Here is a 24,720-nt window from a genome sequence, read left to right as displayed (position 1 = left end):
AACTTTAAGACTGTAAGGTAAATGGGACTTGTTGTTGTTTGCTTGATTTTAGTACCACTGGGTCAGAGTTTCTTCTGTAAAACGGGGATTATGATGTTTGCCAGTGATATATTTATTTTGTCAAAAGTGCTATAGAAGTACAACAACTGTCATATTATCCTTCTCTTATATCACTTCATAGTAAATTAAATTTGAGGCCAAAAGGACTATTCAGCTGCTGAAAGTTATGCCCCATTTTCTGCAAGGGAAGCCTCAAAATTGGATGTCTGATGTCTCATTTTGGAAGGATTGATACCACTGCTGCTTTTTTTTTGAAAATACAAGCGTGTTGCCAGTATTGGGAGTTTTACTTACTTCAGTTCAAATTTTTGTTGTTTCTCTTGCCTGCAGCTGCTAGTTACACAAAGCAGAAAATATCCAAAGCTGTATTCAGTAGGGTGAAATACTTCTGTGAGCAGTGGAATTTATGAAATCTTATCTCCAATGGGTTTGTATGCTTGTCTGGCTACAGTTTAATAAGGTGGAGAGCTGATCTAAGTTTTTTTCTTGGGTTGAGGGATTTGTTACCTCTCCATCCCATGTGAATTTGCTGGAATAGGCAAGCCAAGCCTGCAGTTCCACCTCAGTGTAGGGAGGAATTTGGGATTTTCACTTCTTTCTGGGCACTTATTTTCTCCCGAACTGTAGAAACTTCCTGGCTCACGTATCACCTGAGGCAAGGGTTGACACTCAACAGATCCAAAAGTCATTATGTGGAGACTGATGGTCAGACAGACATGGTGAACTTACGGAGCTGGGTCAAAACGAGTGGTAGGGTAGGCTCATGGGTAGGCCTTAAGAACTCCTTAAAGAGGAGGTGGGGGGAAAAAAAAAAAAGCAAAATTAAGCATGAGAGAGTCGGGACGTGTTGCTTTTCATATTTTTTACGCACTCAGGTTTTCCATGGTTCCTAATGAAGGCTTAATGATTTGAGTTTCAACCAGCCATCACGCAGCCTGCTGTCACTCACAGTATAAGGAGAGGGAGGCTGAAGATTTCTAATCTGGAAGATAGCTGAGGACCACAGGATGCCAGACATCAAATGGGGGGGTTTGTCTTAGCAGTAAGAGGGAAGGCACCACCAGTAAGTCATGTCTAGGCTTCCTAAGCCAAGGCTTGGAGCATCTACAATACCCAGTAATGGTGGAAAACCTGATTTCATTCTGCATTTATTGTCACTACCAGAAAATTGTCTATTTGAATAAAGTTCTCATGGAAAAATATAGACATGTTTTGCTGAGAAGGCCACGGAGCATATTCAAGCTCTTGGAAGGTGAATGCACGCGCTGAGGCTCAAGCTTCACACGAATTTTTAAGTGTGATAAGGCATAACTAGGTAAGAAAGCTGATCTACCACCTTGCAATGTACTGTTTCTGAGGGAATTATATCAACTAACAAAGCAAGCCAGAAAAATAAAATAAAAATAATAAAAAGATTATTCCATATTCAATTACAGGGTTTCTGTCCCCACCTCATTCTGGCCAGGTCTGAAACTGAAACAGGGCACCAACTGCATGAGCAAACTGTCAAATTTTCTGGTTCAGTCTTGTCTCTCTGTATTATTACAGGCTGTACAATTGCAAAACCAGCATTCCCTTAGTAAAGATAAATCTAATAAAGAGGAAAAAATAAACCCCAATAATCTGTTTTTTAAGTTTACAGAAGGAGAACAGCTCATCTTCTTCTTTCACAGTGTGTTACCTGCATATGAAGAGAAATACCTCACACTTCTGCTCTGATTTCTTTCGGGGACTGCATTACCACAGGTTTCCGTGGCTTTGACGCTGGAAAAGCAGCAGTACTTTTCCACTTAGCTTAATCTTAGTTACTATTTTTTCCTGCAGCAGCAGTACACAGTGCAAATTGGGAAATGTCAGGAGGCAAAAAACAATAAGGAGGCATTTGAATCATATCTCTGCCTTGATTCCCAGCGTTAAGCCAGGCGATGACTTCTCCTGCCCTATGGGTTGCTTACTTCTTATTCACAAGCCGAGACAGAAGGGATTGATGGCAGCTACGTGCTGGGAAGAGATACTGATTGTTGTCATACCGAAAAAAAAATAAAATAACCCGAAACACCTTTAGCTCAGACTTACATAATGGTAAATAGGAATAACAAGGTCATTCAGACAAATGACTAACTGTAGAGCCAAATCCTGTTGTTTCAGCACACTTTTTTTTTTTTTTTTGAGTTCTTACTCAGGCAGATTTGTAAAGACTGATAAAGCTTCAGAAGAAAAAACAGAATTAAATCTCTCGCAAGAAGTAGGGGTCTGGGGCCTAATTCTTTGACCATGGACCAATTTCAGTGTAATGCAGCTGATGTCAGGGTGACAAACTCTTCAAGAAGAGGTAATATATTTTATTAAACTGACTGATGTATGCCAACTGAATTATGCTTGCTTTATACAAGTACAATTGCTCCTACAGACTTAGATGGAAACTCTGGCCTTCACTCTGTGCCCATTTACACTGATGCAAGTCAAAGGTAATTTCATTATAACTAATATAAACGCATTACAGACAAGGCAATTACACCTGTAAGACATCGGTGTGAGCTGAACCCTTCTCTGACATTTCTAGTAATGTTTGAAATGAAATAACGATGTAAAATGTGGTATTTTTAAAAATGTTAAACCTGTGGATGAGGAGCCTGTGTGTACAATGATGCTGAGCACTGGTAAATCTGTTAGACTTAGGAATTCATAAGTGACTCCTAGAAAATACCAGTGGATAAATTATGAAAAGGATTGCAGGTAAAACTGTCTTGGGAAAGGGGTAAAGCAATCCCCTAAAGTGACATATGTGTTGTGGGTAAAAGAGTCTTTGCCAGTGGAGATTTTAATGACTTCCTGAAGGAAATAAACCATATTTGCAAAAGAATTTGTCCGTCTTTGCCTATTTAGATTTCCTTTTGGCATAGCTCTCTGCTACTGCGGTGGCCCTATGGGCGACTGGCCCAGTGGATGAGAAACAGCAGAGTGTGTGCTCGCCTCCGCACCTAGCCTTTTAGGTTTTATTCCTTACAATGGGAGGATAGGGAGGAGGAGTGAAGCCATCTGTGCTTCCCAGTTCTTTGTGGTTCAGGGGAATTCTTTACTGAGCCACTCTGCATTATGATACTGATTAGTTTATCATCCAGAAGTTTTGGCCACCTTGGACCTTATTTTATTTGAGTAGTCAAGGAACCACTCATTCTACCAGATATACCTCATAGTACTAAAATGCTCTGTGAAAAAAACGTGAAAAGAAAATGTACATTTCTGTCCCCCTACCTCCAATCCATTGGTTTTCAGGTTGAGATCTTTCTCAGAAGCTGTGTATAGAGAAAATGCTGTTCTTGTAACCCTTCATCCTCATTGTATCGTATATTATTAACGAAGAGAGATCTTGGTGTTCATGTGCTGCATCAGGCGTATTGCGTCGATTTTTTTTTCCTTTTGTTTAAAGAAAACATAAATTTGCACCCATACCTCTGCTTCAGTCAGTAGTGAATGGCTTGTAAAAGGAACAAGGCTGTGGTTTGGCAATTAGAGATGAGGGCTGAAAGTCAGTAAGGTTACAGTTCTGGGGGAGATTTGTTGTTGTTTGTCCTGATGAAGTTCCTCCTAAATGAGGTGATTATTGTAGCTGTCAGGAATGAAAAGGCAGAACACATTGATTTCATCCCCACTGCAATCTCCAGGACGTGCCGGTACAGAGCAGTCAATACAAATTGCCAATTAACAAAAAAACAATATTGGCAAGTCGGCAGTTTGTGAAAAAACTCCCTCCAGCCAGTGCATAAAACTCACGCCATTCAAATCACCATCCTCGAGCAAAGGCATTAGCAAACCTCCCCAGAAAATCAACAAAGATAAGCTTTTTGGCATAGCTGGATTGCAAATTGTAGAGCTAAGAGCCTGTCTGCACAGGGGAAATGGAGCAGAACTGCTATAAGGGAACACACGTCACGTGCACTACCTATCTTGAGATAAAAATCACTTTACTTTGGAATAATTTTTCTGCTCTGAAAACACACCAGTTATTCAGGAATAAAGTACCTTTTATTTCAGAATTGAAGTGCCTGTGCTTGAACTTATTCTGCCATTTTGCTAATTAAAATAGATACAACCATTGATAAGATAAAGATTCTTCCACAATAGCTACTGTGGAAGAATAGCCCCTTGTAAATAAGCCCGAGGAATACCATGCTTCCAATTACCTTATATTTCAAATACAGTTTGCATAAATGGATCCCGTTAACTTACCTGCAGACTTCAGCATTTTTCCTGCAATTAAAATAATTAATGTGCAGCTTTGGGCTGAAGAAACACCTCCAGAATAGCAACCAGGAGTAGCGTCTTTGACATGATGGAGTGAGCCTGGTTTAGAAAACACTTAGTGACTATTAGTGCCTGGATATCTGTTACTGCATTTGCTAAGGAATTCCTGCCCCTGTAATGATAACCCAGGGTCCTGAGTGGTGCTTTTAACAGGGACTCTCAAAGCACTTCATTGGGGAGATATCTTTAGCCTTCATTTCCAAATGGGGAAAGGCAGGCAGCAGTTGTAAGAAAACTTTTTTACTTTTTTGACATCACACACAAAAACAACCTTTTTTTTTTTTTTTTCCTAACTCCTGAACACAGCAGCATACACCTTGATGTTTTTAAAGAGGGATGGTGCTGTGGCAAGACAGGGAGCTTATGGATAGTGAAAGAAGCAGACCTGACAAGGAGGTTGGCCTTCAATAAATGTTGAAGATCTAGAAACTTCTGTAAATGTCAAAGTTGTGCCAATTCCCCGCTGTTTTGTGAACTGACACTGGTTTGTCAGCTCCAGCTGCACAAAAGGGTGAAAATGCAGAAGGCAACGTAGGTCTGGTTTCCTTTCAGAGCAGGCTTTCTATCAGCGCAAAGTACAAGATTGCCTGGGCTATTTCAGCTCACCACACCTCACTGCCTGCCTGGAGAAAACAGGGGAAAGCCATTTTTAAAAAACACCGTGACTTAAAGAAATTAAATTACATGATGCTTTGGTAACCCTGCGAGGATGTCATTGCAATCAGCCTGTGTGAGGCTGTAATGCGCAGCCAGTATTTGTAGTGCGAGCTGGTTCATAGAACCCTGGAACCATTAGGGTTGGAAAAGGCCTCCAAGATCATCTGGTCCAACCATCCCCCTACCACCAATGTCACCCGCTAAGCCATGTCCCCAAGCACCACGTCCAACCTTTCCTTGAACACCCCCAGGGACGGTGACTCCACCACCTCCCTGGGCAACCCGTCCCAGTGCCTGACTGCTCTTTCTGAGAAGAAACGTTTCCTAACTTCCAATCTGAACCTCCCCTGGTGCAACTTGAGGCCGTTCCCTCTGGTCCTGTCACTGGTTACCTGTGAGAAGAGGCCGACCCCCAGCTCCCCACACCTTCCTTTCAGGTAGTTGTAGAGAGCAATGAGGTCTCCCCTGAGCCTCCTCTTCTCCAGAACAAACCCCCCCAGCTCCCTCAGCTGCTCCTCACAGGACTTGTGCTCCTGGCCCTTCACCAGCTCCGTTGCCGTTCTCTGGACACGCTCCAGGGCCTCGATGTCCTTCTTGTGCTGAGGGGCCCAAACTGAACACAGCACTCGAGGTGCTGAACTGGTGTACTCACCAGAGCAGAGTACAGGGGGACGATCACCTCCCTGGTCCCGCTGGCTGCACTATTCCTGATACAATCCGGGATGCCCTTGGCCTTCTTGGCCACCTGGGCACACTGCTGGCTCATGGTAAAGTGAACATCGACCAGCACCCCCAGGTCCTTTTCCTTTGTACAGCTTTCAAGCCACTCTGCCCCAAGCCTGTATCGCTGCATGGGGTTGTTGTGGCCAAAGTAGGATGCTGTACTCTCAGCAGCCAACATATTTTTTTCATTGTCAGTCCTATGGACTAGTGTAGCCACCTCATTTGGCTCATAGTGCGCGTGGCTGAGGCTGAGGCCGCCTCACGCCGCCATGTCAGGGCGTTGGGAGCACTGCCGGGCTCCTGTCAGCGGGGCAAGGGTGGATGTGGCCCTTTATGACCCCGTTTTATGTAATTTTCAGGAAAAATAAAAAGACTTCTGGGTGTTGTGCTTTTTGCAGATACATCTGTCAACCGTTTTGATGATCTCCTGACCAGTTAATGGATTTTAACAGCATTTCAAAGCCCCCGTGCTGCTGCAGGTGCTGCCTGCCTGCAGTTCGGGGCAATTCCCGAGCACTGTCTTTTTATTTTGCAAGCCTTCAGAGTCGTTTCGACAAAAATAACCGTTAACAAGAGGAATATCGTTGCATTCAGGAGGGAATTAGGGGGGAAATGAAGTTTTAATGAGAACAACGGGGAACGAGTAGACGGGGACGAGGTCAGCCAGTCACTGGCCCGCCCCGCCCATGCCACCTGAGGGTGAACCAGGCCGGAGCCACGCCCACAGAAACTACAACTCCCAGAACACCCCGCGGCTCTCCCCGCACGACGCATAGCAGCTTGCATCGCCCTCCCCGCTTTCTATTGGCTTGCAGCCGCTCGTCCTCCCGCCCCCCTGTCCTCTTATTGGCTGCGCCGCGCTAGCAGGGGTGGTTGCCCGCTGTTTGAGGGGGGAGCAAGATGGCGGCGGGCGAGTCGGCGGGGCGCTACCGGAGCGCGATGAGCAGGAGCAAGGACCCCTCGGGGCTGCTCATCTCCGTCATCAGGTAGGGGCGGCCCGGCCCGCCCGCACGGCTCCCGGGGCCGCGTGTGGGGCCTGAGGGGCCGCTGCTGACGGAGGGGATTGTCCCCCTCTGCTCCTGAGACCCCACCTGGGGCCTGCGTTCAGGTCCGGGCCTCAGCACCAGGACGGGGACGTGGCAGAGCGAGGCCAGAGGAGGCCACGGGGATGCTGAGGGGATGGAGCCCCTCTGCTGTGGGGCCAGGCTGAGGGAGCTGGGGGTGTTCAGCCTGGAGAGGAGAAGGCTCCGGGTAGAGCACCCAGTGGGCTGCCAGGGCCTGGAGGGGCTGCAGGAGAGCTGGGGAGGGACTCTGTGTTGGGGGGTGTAGGGATAGGACAGGGGGAAATGGCTTTAAACTAGAAGAGGGGGGATTTAGATTGGATATAAGGAAGAAATTCTTCCCTCTGAGGGTGGTGAGGCCCTGGCCCAGGCTTCCCAGAGGAGCTGTGGCTGCCCCATCCCTGGCAGTGCCCAAGGCCAGGCTGGATGGGGCTTGGGGGCAGCCTCATCTAGTGGAAAGTTCCAACCCCCATGGCAAGGGATTGGAACTGAATCACCTTTCAGGCCCCATCCAACCCAAACCGTGCTGTCATTCACCTCCCATTGCCACCTTGCTCTACAGCATCATGGGGTCACTGGAGCAAGACTACAGCAAGTCCCAACTTTGTGTCCTACTGGGAGGGTCAGTGCAATATTTCCCTACTGCCATAGAGTCCATAGTTGACCCTCATCCACAAACGCAGAGCAGCACTGGGTAAAATAGGGCTGGCTGGAGAAGTCAAAGGACTAGGAAGTCCTTTGTGGAGACACTGTCCTGGTTTAGGATGCGATAGTGGAAAAAACATCACCTCAACAAGTCTCACTGCCTTGCAGGGGATGCAAAGAAGGCAGTTGTGTTTAGTCCTGTGTTGGCTATTGATTTCTGTCTGCCTTTATTCCTCTTCTTTTCTGCTGGAGGATGGTTCTGTGATATACTTGGATCCAAGCATGGACCTGGCAGTGTGTTAGTTTCCCTCTGTGCCTTTTTCAGCTGCATATAAATCATTTTTGGGCCGCTTACAACCAGTGAGTTGGCGGCTGATTTCCCACTGAAGCTTTTAAACGCTGGTCTTAACACGCTCCAAATTGGGTGTAAGCAGCAAGCAATCATACTGCTCTGTTACTGTGCATTGTAATGAGCTTTCAAACTTCGCTTCTTCACCAGAAACTGCTGGAAACTGTAGTTTTTCTACTACTTTGGAGAAGTTAGAGTGATAATAATTCTGTATCCAGCACATTTTATGATCTAATTTAAAAGTATTGTGTGAACCATGGTGTTTAGGACAAAATCCCCGTTTCATTATTTCTCAAAACCGGTCTTTCAGATCTTGCAGCACTTGAGGTAGATGGCAGGGGAAAAAAGCGGGAGGTTCACACAACTGCTTTGCCTTCCCAGGGTCACCGCCGCAGCCTCGGAAGCGCGTGGTAGTAGGTAACAAAGCATCGCGCTGGAAAACGAATGAAAGGAGCTGCCTGGCACAGCCGGGCCTGTCTCTGGCTTGTTAGTTTTGTAAGAAAACCGGTTAGAAAAACAGATTTGTTTAGGCTGGAGCTGCGTGTACACGCAAGGCCAGCTTTTCTGCAGATTTATGCGTATGCTGTTACGACACGGTGTAAACACGAGATACGACGGTCGTAGCAGTGTGCCTTGATAACTTCTGATTTTTTTACATAACAAGTGCTGAATACCCAAGTATGTCGCTATTAAAATTTTATATTCAGGCCTACGTGCTCTCATGGGTGCACTTGTTTATGATTTCCCAAGGAATACTTGCATAATAAATACGTGAATAGTTGTGAGAACTGGCAAAAATCGGGCTTCTTGCCTGGATCCTGAGCTCTTACTGTGCACTTGCACGTTGTGTTTGGCCAAGGGTAGATAGCGTGGATTTGAAGTGCTGTGTGCTTGTTATTTCTTTGTTAACCTCAAGTTTGAATAATCGGGGGAGATAAATGTGGTAAGCTGTGGATAGATTGCTGTATTTTCTGTAAATTAAGGTTATTTGTGGGTAGTGGAAGAATGAATAACGTAAATGCCTTGTTGCAGCATTTCCTCCAGTAGTCTTCCTTTTTTTTTGTCGTGTTTTCTATAATTCCCGACAGAAACTGAAGAGTTGTAAGGGCTGCCTTTTCACCTAGGTCTTGACTTTAATAAATCTTAACTTGTTATTTCATTTATGATCTAAGATGAGAATGAGCTTATATTACTGTGTTCACCAAAAAAGAGATCATGTTTGTCTAATAATCTGTGGCTCGCAGGCACCGATAGCTCAGGTAGCTCACGTCCAGCGTTTGGGTGCAACCTTGAGGTTATCGACTTTGTGAAATTAAAATTGTTCAATAGACCAGCGCGATAACTAAACCTCCAAAATTAAATTAGAACTTGCTTTGGGTGTAGTGCTTGAAGTATCGTGCTGGGCCGGAGCATGCAAGCCTGGAAGTAGAACTGATTGCGGAGGCAGGAGGAAGCGTTGTGGGACTGTTCCCCTTGCTTAGGGTTAGCCAAGTACGAAAAGCAGGGAGCATGGAAAGGAATTCAAACCACTTTCTTCTGTTTGTTGTTTTTTTGTAGTAACTCGGGTGAGGATGAACCCGCTGAGCAACAGGTGACTTTTTTTTTGCTGTCTTGTACGCTCGTAAAATACCGTTGCAAACAAACTTAAACCTTTCCCTTTCTTACCACGTCATTCAGCTTCGGGAGGACGTTACGGATTTTAACAGCCCGCCGTTGGTTTGAAACGTAGGGAAGTTTTCTTTCCTTGGTAGCTTTATTTCCAAACACTTTGCACGGATTCTCCCGCCAGCCCTCAGAGCGTTACGCTTGCGTTTCCCTATTTATTTAGAAGGCTGCTTTTATTTCTCCTCGTGGCTGTGCGGAAGGCCCCAGGAAGGAAGCTGCGTGTGAAGAGCAGCAAAACTTTGCCTGCATTCTTCTGCTGCAAACAAACAAAAGCAGAGGGGCTTCTTCAAGCGTCGCCGTGTTTTACTTTGGTTGCAGCAGAGCTGGCTGTGTTTTTCGGGAAGAAACATCGCTTAGGTCAGCAATATTGAGCCTGTGTTTGTCTACAAAATGCTTTGAAACGCGGAGATAGGTGTTCTGTAAATATAAATGATTTTATTAATGAAGGGATGTATTTTTATCTTTACCCAAGCTAAGGAGCTCTCTACTGCAAGAGACTAATGAATTTACTTTCCTCTGGTGCCAGATTTAGGGACCCTGGGCTTCCTAGGGGGCAGAACCAGTCTCCTTTTCAGTGAGAGTCTTTAGGACCAGATCCTTGACAAAGCTCTGCTGTGTTACGGCAGCACTGAAATCGAGTGGGAAGTGGTCTTTTTTTTGCGGGCTCTGGTCTGAAAGGAGAGCTGCTGCTTCGGGAAAGTCAACTGCGTACGAGTCCATGTAGCTGAGGGTGTCTCGTGGCAGCGCTGGGGCTTGCTCTGTCGCACCAAGTGGCCGTGCGGTTTTCAAAAGGAGCCCGAGGAAGTTTCTGACGTCCCCCGAGCCTACAAGAACGGTCCTAAACTGTGTCTCTGTGCTGTGTGGGAGCTCGGGGTCGTTCCTGGTCTCTGCGATGTTGCTTTTTTCAGCTGCTCCGAGTGCAGATAAGTGTGGGGTGGAGGAGGAGAGCGCCGCAGGAAGAACCGTCCCGCTGCCAGGCCCTTGTCTCTCCCTGTGAAGCGTCAGCTTTTCCTGTTGTGCCGGGAACGCGTTTGGTCTCTGGGAGCTGTTTCCCGGAGGATTCCCGTACTGACTGAGTGCGCCTTGGCTCTCCAGTTACTACCAAGAACGGAGAGCAATTTGGGACGGCTTGTGGCCGGAAAACCTGTCCTGCAGCCCGTGGGTGGGATGTTTTATAAGGGGGGTGGTGCCATATCTGCCCTCCTGTAGGGCTGCTGTCAGGAGGGAGCGATGTCCGGCGCTGCCCCAGGAGGGGGCTGAGCTGTTCCCAAAGACCACGAGCTGCCGGGAGGGCTGAGGGGCGAGGCGGGGGACTCGGCCCCTCAGCAGGGCTGCTGTGGGGTTACGCTGGGTGCTTGGGCATGGTTTGCCTCTTCATAGCTTGGTTTGGAAGGGACCTTAAAAACCATCCAACTCCCCTGCTGCGGGCAGGGATGCCGCCCAAAGTCATGTTTTGGGGGAGAAACTCGTGTTTCTCCTAAAGGAGACGTGGGTTTTATGGCTTCAAGAGAGCACAGTGGGTCCGGGGGCTTTGCAGGTCCCATCCCTCTGCTCCTGCTGGGCGTAAAGCACAGCGCTAGCACTTGGGCCTCAGCGTGCCCTCTGTCAAACAGCGCCGGTTCCTTCGAGTGTGAGTTTTTGCTTCGGATTCCCGAAGAAAAAGCTCCTTCGTGAGACCAAAAGGGAGACCAGGAGCTTTCGGTGAGGTGCTCATCACGTGGGCTTTCACGCTGCCTTTTTAAAAAGCAGCGCAAAGAAGGGAGGAAATTCCGTTCGTCTGCTCGAGGACGACCGAGGGAATATGCGTATTAATCTCTCTGAGGACAAACACGTGTATGTATATTGATTTTTCTTAACCTTTTGTTTTGTTCGGAGCTGCTTGAAGCAGCTTTTGTAGTCTGAAACAAGCAACCTGGCATTTAGCGAACGCTAGGTTTTTTTCCTGAAAGATCTTGTCAGATTTTTAATTGGTGAATGTCTGCCTTTTATTTATTGCTAGGCGTTTCTCCTTCCAATTAAAGGTTGCTGTTTTTTAAAGCTGGCCTTTAATAGCTGCTTTAATTGGGAGAAAACAAACTTTCGCAGTGACTCCATAAGACCTTATTGAAATCTTTTAGCGAAGCGTTCACACAGGCAAACACACATGACAGATGTCAAGGAGAAGTAAAAGTGAGGCAAGACGTAGTGCGTTTCCTACTTTCGTGTCTGCAGGAGTTGAAATTGCAGGCAAAACCCTCGAACATATTTTATTTTTTCACAGGCGAAATTCTTCTTTTTCCCTTTTAATGGCTTCTGGCCGTTATTTTCATTACATTTACAGTGAGCTTCGTTAAATGGCTTCTTCCTAATGACCTGGCGTTTGATCTCCTCGTTCCGTCGAAGGCAATAGAAGCGATATCCCAGTTGGTGATGTAGAGTGGGAAAGATGGATGTACAGCTGATGCCCTCGCTCTTACAGCTGGGAAATAAGCTGCTACGAGAAATAAAGCCAGGTTATTCCGATCGGTGTGGACGGTAATGGTCTCTTAAAACCGCTTTTATTGCTAACAGTCTTTTCCAGCGTTATGAAAGCCGTAGTTCTACAAGATAAGTAGCTCAGAAACGCACTGGGAACAAATTGCGTACGGCAGAATGTGGTCCGAAACGATAAATTTTCCTGTAGTGGTCTTGGGACGCTTGTGGGAGGTGTGGGGCTGGGCGCAGCGGCTTGGTTATGTTTCATACGCTTTGGTTATGTTTAACGGCAGGTTGGGGTGCCCAGCGTGTGCGGGTGTGACCATGCCATGGAAAGCTCAAGGTGCGTGGCCTGGCAGGCTGTGTTTTAGCTTTAGGGACCGCCCCGTGCAGAGCCGGAGCTGGGCCTGCCCATAAAAAACAGGGAAGCAGACGAAATGAGTGGTTTCGTTAATAAACGGTTGCGAGTCCTGTGGCTTCTCCTCTTTCGAAGACATCGCCTCCGACAACTCTTCCTTCCAGGGCGCTAGTGAAACCTCCAAGTTAATGAGGAAATTTCCGAAGCCATCCATTTGCTGATGGGTAAGGGGCTGCCCTTCTGCTGCTGGGTGGTCGCAAGGACAGATTCGTGGCACGGGGAGGCCAGCAGCTCTGAAACACTCACCTCTTCGTCCTCCAGGTTGAGACAGCGTTGTACAGCTTGTACTTCTGCAGGTTTGACCACGTTGGTGCTTAGGACTTGGTTTTTCTCCCGGGAGCTGGCGATTCACCTAATAGCGGTGCTGAATTTTGGGGTCGTAGGGCAGTTGCAATAAAAGGTAGGAAATTAGTACCCGCGCTCCCAGCGGAGCAGTAGCTGCGTCACTCAGCTCATCCCTGGCAGTGTAACTGGATTTTGTGGCTGCTTGCGTCACTTCTCCAAGGTGGGAAGCGGTGCACAGGTGGTGCTGGTAGGGTTTTGCCTGGGTGGGAAACATTTTTGTATTAAGATGCTGCTGCTGGAGACATGTAAAAGTGTGCAACTTCAAGTTGTCATCCCGAGTGTCTGCAGTCTTTTTTTCCCCCTTTTCCTTTTTTTTTTGTTCTCCAGAAATCAGCTGATCACTAACTATACCCGCATTGTTTGCACTGGCCTGGGGAAATTTGATTAAAGGCTGGTTAATTTAGCAAAATAAAGAAAGTCCTGATGATATTTACTTAGGGGGCTGTAGTTGCTCAGCCTTTGCGCCGCAGCTCTCGTGCGTAAATGCGTAAGTCCTCGCTGATAAAAGATGATCAATTTCTGTCGAAAATGCTCTGACCGACTGTGTAAGCAGCATGAAAGATTAATAGGCTGTAAGTAGAGGAGGAATATCTTTTATAATGCTCTGTTTGCTTTCTGTGTTTAACAGCCTTTTGAAGAGGCTCAGCTCTGCGTTGCCTCGCAGCGAAGGAGCGAGCTCCTTCCCTGTTTGCACGGCAGGGATCTGTGTGTGGAAGCTGGAAACCCACCCAGCATTGCGCTTGGACTGTGCTGGCCTATGGATTTCACTTTTAATTTTTTTTTAAGGGAAAGATCCATTATAATCTTATAGCCAGTTTACAACAATAGCCCATTTTCCATACCTGTTGACCTGCACGGTACAATTTTTGGCTACCTTCTTTCCAGCACCTCATTTGTGTCTTGAAGGGAATTTTTTTGTTTTTAAATCTTCTGAACACTTTGATTCCCTTCTTCAAATCCAGAATTTCTTAGGAGCGATCAACTCACCTGTGAAAAGGACGAGAAAGCATTTAGCCTGTTGCTACAGAGTTAAATTTTTAAATACTTTTTGGATTTTTTTCTCCTTCCCAGAGCATACCGGGCTGGTTTTTGTTTCGTGGCGAAACAACTTTTCGCAGTGCCTCTGCAGAGGTTTTGCAACACGTCTCATCAGGTTGTGTGTTTTGAGGTTAAATAGTGCTGGAAGCTGTAGATCGCCCCGCTTGGGACTCGGCTTTTAAGACAACAGTTTTCAATTATAAAATTCAAATAAGCGCTTCTGGTTTAATGAACGTCTGGAAATGTGCAGAGCGGCGCAGGCAGCGGGCTGCTGGACGGTCGTGCTTGTCCCGGGGTGCCATACAACCTGTCTTCGTCGTGCCTTGTAGATATACAGCCGTGTGTGGGGTCTCGCGGGGCGACCCGTGGGCTGTGGCACGGCAGGCAGGAGGGGAATGCCCTGCTGGGCTCTTTCCCCATGCAGGGTTTTTGTTTTTCTGTTCTGTACACCCATAAAAACAAGGGGGAACTGATTTTCAGAGCGGACTGGATTTTGTTGTGTTTCCTCACATGTTTTATTCCGATTAGCTCAGTTTACAGTGAGTTTCATGGTGGCATCTTCAAAAGGCATGTTTGGCCTTAGGTGTTGCTTGGCATCGTCAGGAGATTATCCTGGAAATAATCCCTTGAAATTCAAGGAATGGTCCTTGAAATTATCACCATCACACCCCTCTGTCGTGTTCTGCTCCCTGCTACAGCTAGCTGTATTCTGGGGGGGGAGGAGATAGGAATAAATTAGTGCATTTTACCCTCAAGTCCTTCTTGCAGAGCACTTCTGTGTGTCTTCCACACGTCTGCGAAGCCAGTGCTTGATCCTCCCAACAACCTGCACCGCGAGCCTGCTGCTGCCTCAATCCCGTGATAACTTACAGCTTGACGTTGCCTGAGAAGCGTCGAGTTACCGCTGCATCTGCTGGACAGCTCTCATCTTGTTGGTTTTTTCCCCCTTTCCAGCGCATCCTGACCTCTTATCTCTTACTCACCTGCTGTTGTTTGCTGTCTGTCGGATTTCCTCCCGCAAAGAGCCCGGGCTGTCGGTCGTGGGGGCTGCTCGGTGCCTCGGTGGGGCTGGCCTGCAGGTGTTAGCGAGTGTAACTGTCCGGTAACGAGCCCAGTGGCTTAAACCACAGTAATAAAGCAAATGCTGTAATTGGTTTGTGGCCACGGTCATCAGCAAGAGACGCCTTGTGAGAAGTAACTGGATTCTAATGGGCTTCTTTCTACTCTCCTTCTTTTTTTTCTCTTTTTAATAGTGAAGTCTCCTTGGCACGCTGCAGCCATTTCCTGCAGAGAGGAGACCGGTCTTCCTAGACATCCACAGCGCTCTGCTGAAATGATGATTTGTTGCTTCTAGCAACTGCTTCCCTCGTTTAACTCCAGAAGTGCTTTGTTGGTCAAAAATTGTGTTGGTGAAGGCCGTGCTTCGATTTCTTTTTTGTCCCTGCATGTTATCGAGGCTTATTGTGTTCTGACTTGTGTTTTTAGGTCCTTGGTATGGTGTAAAAAGAAAAAAAAAAAAGAAATCCCTCCTCTGTATTTCCTTCCTGAAGGGTGTTTCGATGATCTCAGCGCCGTACTGTTCATTTCATCGTCCAGAACGATGCAGGTGTCTATGGTTAAACATATTCAGGAGGGTTTGTGTATTACTGGTACGTGGCACCTACCGCTCTTTATCTGCAAATATCTAATGTGCAGAGAGAGTTATTGTCCCAGTTAACTTACCCAAGCTGAAAGCCTCACCCAGTTTCTTTGGAAGGGATGGCCCACGCTGCATCCCTTCAACTCTGCATTTTGCCCAGGGCCGCAGCACGCACCTCAGAGGCTTCTTGTGGTGAACGGTTCCTGGCTTTGGTTTTGCTGGAGAAGAAGGTGACGAAGCGAAGGGCCCGGGTACATTGGGCACGCTTCTGAGCAGAGCCTTTCACCAGGACAAGCTCTGAGCCGGGCCGGGTTGCGTGCAGATGATACCCTGAGCTCTCTGTATCGTCGTGGCTTCAAAAGTGTTTGAAGGCGAGGAAGTGGAAGGCTTACCAAGGCATGAGATCCAGGGCAGAGCTGTACAGAAACAGGTGGCAGAAAATTTACTGGGGGGTGCTGTTAAAATTGGAGCTTTGTTTGCTCCCCCCGGGTGATGCAGCTTCGCTAAAATGTTCGTTTTCTCGATCAGGTGAGAAATGTTTAAGTTTGTTCTGCTTGCCTTTTCTCGGTGGTGTTTCCCACCGTCTTTAATGAGTGTTTTCGTGTGAATAAGCAGCGCTGGGTGAAGGCAAGTGAATTGCGCTTTTAAAGAAACTTGATCCAGACGTGATGGGAGATTGCTCCCAGATTTCCGGACCGTACCTGTGCCTCGTGCAGTACTCTTCTCATCTTTTAATCCAAACGTTTGCATGTGTCTGATCCAATTTTGGTGGGCACGGGAAGAGGGGGCTCTAAAGGGATGCCCAGATACTGAAAACCTGCAGCAGTGGTCAGCAGCTGCAGGGACCGAGCTGTTCTCTCCTCTTAAATAAGCCTCGGAGCTCCCCACAAGAGCTGCCCGGCGTGTTGCAGATGCCAGCTTTTCCTTAATGCTCTGCAGTGCGTGCTTGCACACCCAGCATCTGTCCTTCCACTTTCATTTAATAAAAAAGAGAGCCAACTAGAGAAGCGTAATGCCCCCATACAGTTACTACAATGATCTTCCTGTGGAACAAATTCTCCAGCCAAGAAATCGATGCTTAAGACTCAGTTTACTATCCGTAGCTTAGCAGTAATCATACTTAACAGGGCTGGCTTTAGGGTGGGTAAAAGAGGCAGGCAGTTCGTCCGCCCAGCCTAGCTGGAGGCATCAGGGAAAGCAAATTTGCAGGAATGAAGCAGTTATTATTCATTAGCATTAACAGTTTTCTCCTAAAATTGATGCTTAATCTAATCCTGTCAGCGTTTTACTGGGCAGGTAGGAAGCTGGCAGTGGGCTGGCAAAAGAAATTCCCCCCCCTAGAAAGCAGAGCAAAGCTCCTGGTAATACAGAGCTTGTAGGGGAACAGGAGCCTGATCAGTGTAAATAGAAATTCTTGTGGAGCCCCAGATCTGATTGCTGCTGGAGCTGTAACTTTGAGATTGCTGCCTGGGCCTGCGAACGAGTGGTCTTAAAGGTTAACGTTAACTTCTGTTTGCAGCGGTGCAAAATAGGGGGATGGCTAACTACAGGATTTAAGGAAAAAAAAAAAAAAAACAACAAAAAATGCTCTAGCAGAGGAAGCTGCAGCAAGGGTGGGTGGATCACCCCCTGAATTTGGGCTCGGAAGGTGAAGAGCTTGTGTACGCTGTAAGGGCACTCGCACTGTGAAGCACGGGGCCTGGGCGTTTGGAGGTGAGGAATTTGGGGTTGTCTCTCACTGACCTGTTTGTGTTAGTGGTCTCTGTAGAGTGAAACGGGGGGTAACAGAGCACAGATGCTTGCCCCGTGCTTCAGATGAGGCTCACTCACTCACACGTGGGGACGTAAGCTGAAACTAAATCTTCATTGTCAAGCAGGAATATGAATTGTTTCGTAGTTCTGTAGCTGATTGTCTCTGTAGCGTTCCTGTCCACCTGTAGGTACCTGTTGGGCCCCGCGATGTGTAGGACAGCCCCGTTTGTTTGCTGCTGGAGAGCTTAGCAAACCTCGTGCTCTTTCAGTTCACAGCAACACAAGGAATTTATTAGCTTGGGAAGAAACTGGCTTATTTTCTGGGCTTTTACACCGTAAAGCTGTGTTGAGTTTCTCGCAGGGTTTGAATGCTGAGAAGTTTGCAAGCCCTTTTTCCTTCTCCTTCCTCCTCAAATTAACACATCGTGCTGTAGGAGACTTACAGAAGAGGTGAGATAGCGTGGAAGTTGTGCAGCCCGGGCACCTGCACAGCTCGGATATGTCTTTAAAAAGCACGAAGAAATAGCCAGCACGAAGTCTGCAGCGTGAGAATAACTTGTTGTGCTTTGGGCGGAGGTGTCTGGTGCTAGTGTGTGCCGCTGGGGCCGGGCTAATTACGTTGCTCTTAAGGGAGGTCTCTTTTATCCCCGCTTAATATGGTGTGTTTTCAAAGCACGGTATATACTTACCACCGTAAATAAGATTATAGACTGTAGTATTTTCTGCATTACAAAAATGAGTGTCCTTCTCAAAGCTCTTTAGTGTTTTAGTAGCAGAAGTATTTCATTTTCTAGCTCGGGGTGAAAAAGCAGAAACTTTGAAGTTGGTGGAGGGAAAAAACAGTTCTAACGAACCAAGTGGGCTTTGCGACTGCTGGGAAGTACCACGTGGAGTGGTTCTGGGGAACATACCTAGGTCAGAAACCCTGCCTGCCAGCCTTCCGGACTGCCGTCCAGCTTTTGATGACTGCAGTCTGTTGGGTTCCTGGAAGCAACAGGTAAAGGTGGGTTCAAACGTACTGCGGGTCCTCGTCGTCCCAGCGCGTCAGAGACGCTTGTTCCTTCATCCGTGGTGCCGAGGAAGGAGCAGGGCTCTTCTGGAGCTGCGGGGTTCCTGCGTTCAGCTTTCCGGAACGGTACAGTCTCTCGTACAAATGGTGCAGCTGGCAGTTGCATCCGATCAGTGTGAATGCGTTTTCTTCTGTATTTACTGTTGGGAAGGAGATGTTCCCGTCTGATGTGGAGCTGCTGCAGCAAGCAGCGTAAAGCTTCAGGCGTCCCGCCGGGTGACGGTGTGTCAGGACTCCTCTGGAAGCCTTTCCACCTGCTCTGGTTATTTGAGTCGGATGCTGGAAAGCAGAGATGAAAAATGCTTGTGATATGAAGATCAAATTCCGCTGAAATGAATAGTCCCAATGGAGTTTTTTTTATTAATCTAATTCCAGTGTAAATTCAGTGACCTCGGGGGAAGTAGCAAGGTTCGCTTCTTTCTTGTAGGAAACGTGTTGTACATCCCATGATAAAACGTCTTTGGGATTGTGTCTGATCTTCTCCTCTATCCTCTCTTCCGTAGGTGGAAGCGACTCCAGTGAATTAAGCATTTTGCGTTTGTGTAATCTGTATTTTAACTATGTAAAATCAAAAGTCAATGAGATTTGGCTCAATGAATTTCTGTTTTACCGTAGCATAAAAATGGCTCTTAGCAGACGAACATCCAGTTGGAATTATTCTAATCCTATTGAGCTCTTGCTAATGAGACAGGCATATGCAGCCATCCAGCTGCCAAGTACAAATTGCAGGTATTTTACAGGAGAGGCGGGTTCTCATTTAGAAAAATGGAAATGAAAAAACAACTGAAGTGATGAGGGAACCCTTCTGGAGATCCTCGCCGAGTTCATAACCCGTACGTACTCGGTATCTAGGCTGGCGTTTCTTCTGTTCGTGACATGATTTGAAAGCTTTTGCTTTTCAAGGAGTTCTGAAAAGCTGATGTATATTTATCGCCGTTTCATAATCCCGTCCTGTTTTGTAATTCCCCCTTCAAAGTTCTTTCTGCAGAGTTCCCTTCCCAAACAATTTTGATCCTTTCAATTTGGCAAACAGCGTGTTGACTTTCCTTCTTCCTTACCACACACTTTAATCGAACTGAAACAAGCAAAGATGCCCTCGGCTTACTTTTTTTGCAGCGTTAGCAGGAACCTGTATAATCTCAAGAATATTAAGTATTCCTCGCTTTGCTCTTTGCTGTGCAGAGCAAGAAAAAGAAATGGCTCCCGTACCAAGGGGCTCAGGAAATTCAGGTGCACAGAGTAATTCCTCAGATTCAAAGTGACACGGCGCCTTTTTGTAGTTAGAGGTGCTGCTAGGCTTCAAGGATTTAATGTTGTGGCTTTTAAGAAGAAAAATGCACAGTAATGAATTACTGGAGTAGAGAGAAGGGGGTGCGAGGTAGTTCTGGTTGAAGTAGGTAAAACGAAGGCTCAGCAGATTGATGTAGTGACTTGAGAAGAACGTGAGCAGAAAGGTCTTGCTGGTGGCTGTAAGCGGTTGAAAGCAGTCGTGCTCCTTTAAAATGTGCTGTGGAAATTTGTATCTTGCAGCAGCGGTGGACAAAAAAGTAAGTTGTTACCTGGGAAAAGTGTAATACGATTTAAAAAAAAAAACAAGAGGAAGCATTTTCAGTTTTACGGCACGCTTGTTTCTGACGTTGTGGCTCAAACCAGCTTTATTTCAGCTTATTTATATGTTGCTGTTTGTGTCCTAAAAAACGTGTCCTTCGCTTTTCCCTACGTGCTCTTTGATGGTTCTTGAGTACACGATCACAGGGTGGATCACACATGTGCTGCTTTTCTGTTCCCCAGCTGTTAATCCAGATGCTTGTAATGACAGGAAATAACCAAGTCCTAAAACCCAAACCTTAACGTTTCTGAAACTTCATGGACTTTCAGTACTGTAAATGAAAAAGCAGTCTCTGGTGCTCTTCTCCTTTTAGCTTTGGGTTATGATTTGTATTTTATTCTGTTTATGAAAAAATCATCTGCAGGTATCGAAGGCAAGCTCACATGAGCGCAGAGAACTGTTGGGTTTAATTTACTTGCTTAGTGTGGAGTTATGTATCCCTTCAGGCGTAATAAGTGGTCCCTTTCATAAACTAGAAAGGAGGAAAGGGCCCCGGATGCAGGTAAATTATCTGGTCGAAGTGATGAGTAGGGTATTTTTGGTGGTGCTTCTTTCCACAACATTTTCCCAAAGCAGGTAATCAAAGGAGACAGGAGGTTCCCAGGACAGGTGTTAATTCTGGGCAGATTTCCCAGGTGCTGCGGTCCGACGGAGCCAGCTGGAAATCCTGGAACGTGGCAGCTGATGGAGCCTGAATCTTCCATCGAGTTCCACTCAGGCAGCACCCTCGCAGGTTAGGATCACAGCCTGGAGAAGCGTGTGACAGCCTGTTAATAGGGTCGCGTCCTTGGTGAGTGCATCCCTGGGGCGTGCACACAAAGCAGGGCTTCACCAACATCTGTAACACTTACCTTCTTCCCCCTCCTGCTCTGTGATAGCACTTTGGTTTAACCTGGGACTTGGCAAGAGTGGATCGCTGTTGTCTTCGTGCAGATTTGGGTGCTGAGATACCCTGGTAAGGTGGAGGGTGCCCTGCCCTGGCACCCAGCGTGCACGTTGTTGTGTGCGTGCGTAGGAGCCAGGTAATGTCACCTCCAAAACATCTCCCAGCTTTAGGTAGTCGAAATTACGGGAGCCTTCCAGAGGATAAGAACAAGTAAGTGCTCTGCTGAGGCAGATGAAGGGTTGCTACAGCCCACGAGTTTGTCTACAGTGGTGGCAATGCAAGATGTTAGTGAGGAGATGGGGGTTACCCACGTGGCCACCCCGTGGTGTCCAGTGCCCCTCCTGTTTCCCTCGTGCCCGCAGATGTAGGGTTAGGGGCGTGGGAGGATGCGTTCCAGCTAGTTTCCTTCAGTATCTGTTTTTTGTCCTGTTGTCTGTGAGCAACGCTTAGATCCTCCTTTGAAACCTGCTGGTGCTGTGAGACTCGTGCAGCAGGATTCAGGAGTTCACTACCTGTGGCGTAAGCGTGCCTGCTTTATGGCTCTTCAAACCGATTTCCTGAGAGTTTCACCAAGCCGGTAGTACACGACTTAGTAAAAAGTTGTTCTGCATTTACATTATTCACCTCCTTTCTGATTCTTGCAAGCATCAGATGCGCATCTCCTGTCAGCCTTTCCTCTTCCAAACTGAAGCCTTGACCTCGGCAGAGAACAACGGTGGCGCCTTTGCTGTTTAGTTGTGCTTCCAAGGCCAACTGAAGAGAGAAGAGACCCGAGCTGCAGACATCTCGCAGGCTGTGGGCACAGTAAGGTTTTGTGCAGCAGCAGAGCAAGTCCTTTGTGTTCTCATCTCGTTGGCTTCTGGGCTGCTGCTGTGCTCATGTTTTCAGAGAGCTGTGAGTGCAAAAAAGGCTTTGGCAACTGGATTCCCAATGTGTGCTGGTGAGATTCCAGAAGTCAGGGTGGACAAAATGGGGCTTTGAGATCTCCATCTTCCCATTACCCTTCGTTTTAGTAAGGATTACTGATATTTTCATGCCACTACTGGCTGTGTGGTGGCTTAAATGCTGAGGTCTTTGGAGCCTAGTCTGCGTGTGAGAAGGTGAGTTGTGCTCAGCCAGATGGGCTCTTTTTTTTTTGTGCTCGCCTTCTCCTTTTTTCAACATGTTCTGTGGTTTCTAAGGTAGGGTCCAGCTGTGACCTCACGTTTTCTCGCTGGCTTCAGAAATGTCTTGGTTTTGGCTGTGCAGATGTCTAGTGTTTTTAGCAAAAAGTAGTCATTCTATAAAGAGCAATTTCAAGTCAATTGCAAGGACGAAAACAAGTGGGCAGCACTGTCTGAATCTGCTTGAAAGCATGGATACGCCTGGAAGTTGTTAGGAATTAAACATTAAAAGGAGCCTTAAAAAAAAGACTTGTGATGTCCTCGGATATTACCGCGGTGTAGCCGTAACCTTGTGGAATGGTCTTTAGCTCCTGTAACTACTGCTGCTGCAGGTGGATTACTAAAGCCTGAGTAGCTCTGGTGAGTCAAGAATTTTGAAGTTTAATTAAAACCAGAAACTTTGCTAGTCGATGATGCAGGCAAATTTGGTTCAGCTTGCACAGTGTTTGCAGCGATCCACGATTCTCCGGCGATCCGTAGCGCAGGTGAGGGAGGATCGATGTTTTCATTAACCACGGCGACAGGCGATATCCTTCAGCATCCAACTCAAACCATACATCAGCTCCTAAGAAGGCGATACCTTTGTGTCTGGGGTGACCATGCTGAAGAACAGCCTTTTAGCAAAAATCAGCAGTTTTTCACAAAGAAAGGGTGTTCATCCACAAAAGATCTGAATGCAGTGAGGTTTACTGCCAGATACGTTCTTTCATGTGCTTTGGATTCATGCTATAAGAGATGAACAGAAGCTTCTCTGCAGCTCCCAAGTACCGTGTGTTTAATTCTGCATTCTGCGTGTGCTGAGCGTTGTTTTCTGCCACATCCTCTTACCTTACTTTGTCTGAAGTGTTTGCATGACCTCTGCCAGCAGCCTTGGAGCATCTCACTAGTGCTTAGCGCACGTAACCGCAGCTCACGTGTTTGAGGAGCCCGTGCTGTGCGTTCCCCAGGTAAGGAGGAGAAACCAGGCCCCGAGGATCTGCCTGGGCAGCCCGGTGGCTGCAGGGCAGCTGTTCCCATTTGGGCGTGGAGCTGGGGATGCTCTGAGCACCGTGGTATCCGTGGTAGGGCAGAGGCTGTAATCCGGTTTCCTTAATCCCAGGTTGATTTTCCAACCACCCCAGCATCGTTCTTTCTTTCCAGGTCCGTTTTGCACGATCCCAAATCACTTTGCATACGGTACGGGCTAATTAGAGTGACTTTTGAGACAATGTGATTTAATGCACGACCGGGATCGGAAGGATCAGAATCTTGATGCGGTAACACTGGAAAGCGTTCCCATTTCTACAGCGACCAAGAAGCACGGAACTTGAAATCCTACAAAGCGTATCTGTAGTATCTGTTCAGCCCTTCTGCCACTGCCAGCTGAAAGGGAAAAGGTGTGAGAATTGGGTAGAATAAAACACAGCACACGGGTGCGTTGTCGTCTTTTGGGGTTTTGTTGTACATTGTGGCTGAAATTCCTCTGACCTCCTCGGTACTCGGGTAGGACAGGCGTCCTCGTGGTCCTGTCCTGTCGTGCCCCGCTCCATCTGGCGGTGCAGATTTGCTTGCTCACTTGAGGTTTTTAGCTGCTCTTTCTGGGATGATGATCTCCTGTGAAATGCCAGTTTTTTCCTCCCTTTTTAAAGGTGGAGCCCTCGCGTGGGTGGCACAGCCTGTTCTTTTTCTTTGTAGGCAAGAATTGGTCGCGAACTGGAGATTTTGGCTGCGTCTCTGCTGCCTTTGAGGGAGAGGGAACATTTCTTGTGTGCTGGTGTGAAGTTCCTTGTTTGCATTCACTTGGGAAGAGCTTTTTGCGCTTGAGCTCCTACTACTTCTGAGATCGGAGAATTCAGAAAAATCTCTCAAACGTTAACCCTTCATGTGTCCCACACATCACTGAAGCCACTTGTGGATACCCCATAAAGCAAATTTGACCTTCTCCACTCAAACTGCTTAAAAAGTCCTTAAAAAAAAAAAAATCAAGCAGTTCTCTATTTCTCCTGGCATGTGTCTTTGTTCCCACTGGCCACGGGATTGGAAACGGTGGCTATTTTACTGTTTTATTCTTTTAATGCTCTTTAGTGTAACGTGTATCATCTGAAGATGGTGCCTCTGCTCGGCTGAGGGCTGAACTTCTGTAGTTGAAAAGGAATAATGCTCTCTGGGCCTTCATGCTCTGCTGTGTTTGTTTTTTAAGGGCATCTCACTTTCAGCAAGTCAATGTTCAGGACTTCTTGGAAAGTTGTGCTTGTTTCGTGTTGTTCAAGCATGCGAGCCAAAAGAGTTTGTATTTTTTTGTTTGTTTCCCTTATTTTGACCTCACAAGTTCTTCAAAGTGGTTCAGAAGTTTTCAAGAGAGCTGCAGAATCCATCACCCAGGTTCTTAAGGCTGTGATATACCAGAGTTCAGGTCATAACTACTGCAACTGATCCTAAATGACTTTTCTCTTTTTCTCTATGAAATATCCAGTTTTCTGTTGCTGTATTGCTGATTTAAGACGAAAGCTTTTGTGGACCGTGCCTACCTGTCCCAAGGATAAAGGAAGAGGAAAATTCAGGATGCCTTTTTTGCACAACCTGGCTTTTTTAGTGCTATGTATGAAATAAGAAGGTGTTTTTCTGCTTGCTGCTGTCTCCTAGCCCTTTCCAGTAGTGCCACCGAGTTACTGCAGGTGCGGGCTGCTGGATCTGGTGGCAGGAGGGGTCTCAAGTGGGGGCGAGTGAGGTGAAAGGAGTGAGGAAGAGAAAATTGCACTGATCTTTGTGCAAATCTGAGAAATTTGGAGTGATACCAAGAAACTTGCCCTCCCCATGCCCAGTTCGATTTCAACATTTTCAATTTTCAAATTGCAAAATTTCGATTTGAATTGAAATTTTCAACAGTTTCATGGGAATCTCGA

General features: G+C 46.9%; 1 protein-coding gene and 1 long non-coding RNA gene across 6 annotated transcripts in view; one reads left to right on the top strand and one right to left on the bottom strand.

The window, feature by feature from the left end:
* Window positions 1-515: 515 nt before the first annotated feature.
* On the bottom strand, window positions 516-4,821 carry LOC125182633 (uncharacterized). The gene is made up of 3 exons (XR_007162766.2): window positions 4,291-4,821; window positions 3,316-3,670; window positions 516-844 (listed from the first exon to the last, which is right to left on the bottom strand). It is a non-coding gene; the product is annotated as an uncharacterized lncRNA (long non-coding RNA).
* Window positions 4,822-6,587: 1,766 nt separating this feature from the next.
* EXOC4 (exocyst complex component 4) overlaps window positions 6,588-24,720 on the top strand; it is a 381,730-nt gene continuing 363,597 nt past the window's right edge. For all 5 annotated transcript variants that reach the window (XM_048062635.2, XM_048062633.2, XM_048062634.2 and 2 more), the window contains exon 1: window positions 6,588-6,731. In XM_048062635.2, coding sequence (XP_047918592.1) covers window positions 6,646-6,731 — 86 coding nt within the window. In that variant the 5' untranslated portion in view covers window positions 6,588-6,645. The remainder of the gene's footprint in view (window positions 6,732-24,720) is intronic.

Source organism: Anser cygnoides, chromosome 1, assembly GCF_040182565.1.
Source record: "Anser cygnoides isolate HZ-2024a breed goose chromosome 1, Taihu_goose_T2T_genome, whole genome shotgun sequence".
NCBI lineage: Eukaryota > Metazoa > Chordata > Aves > Anseriformes > Anatidae > Anser > Anser cygnoides.
The sequence above is the reverse complement of the archived record's forward strand: the minus strand, read 5'-3'. Positions and strand labels throughout refer to the sequence as shown.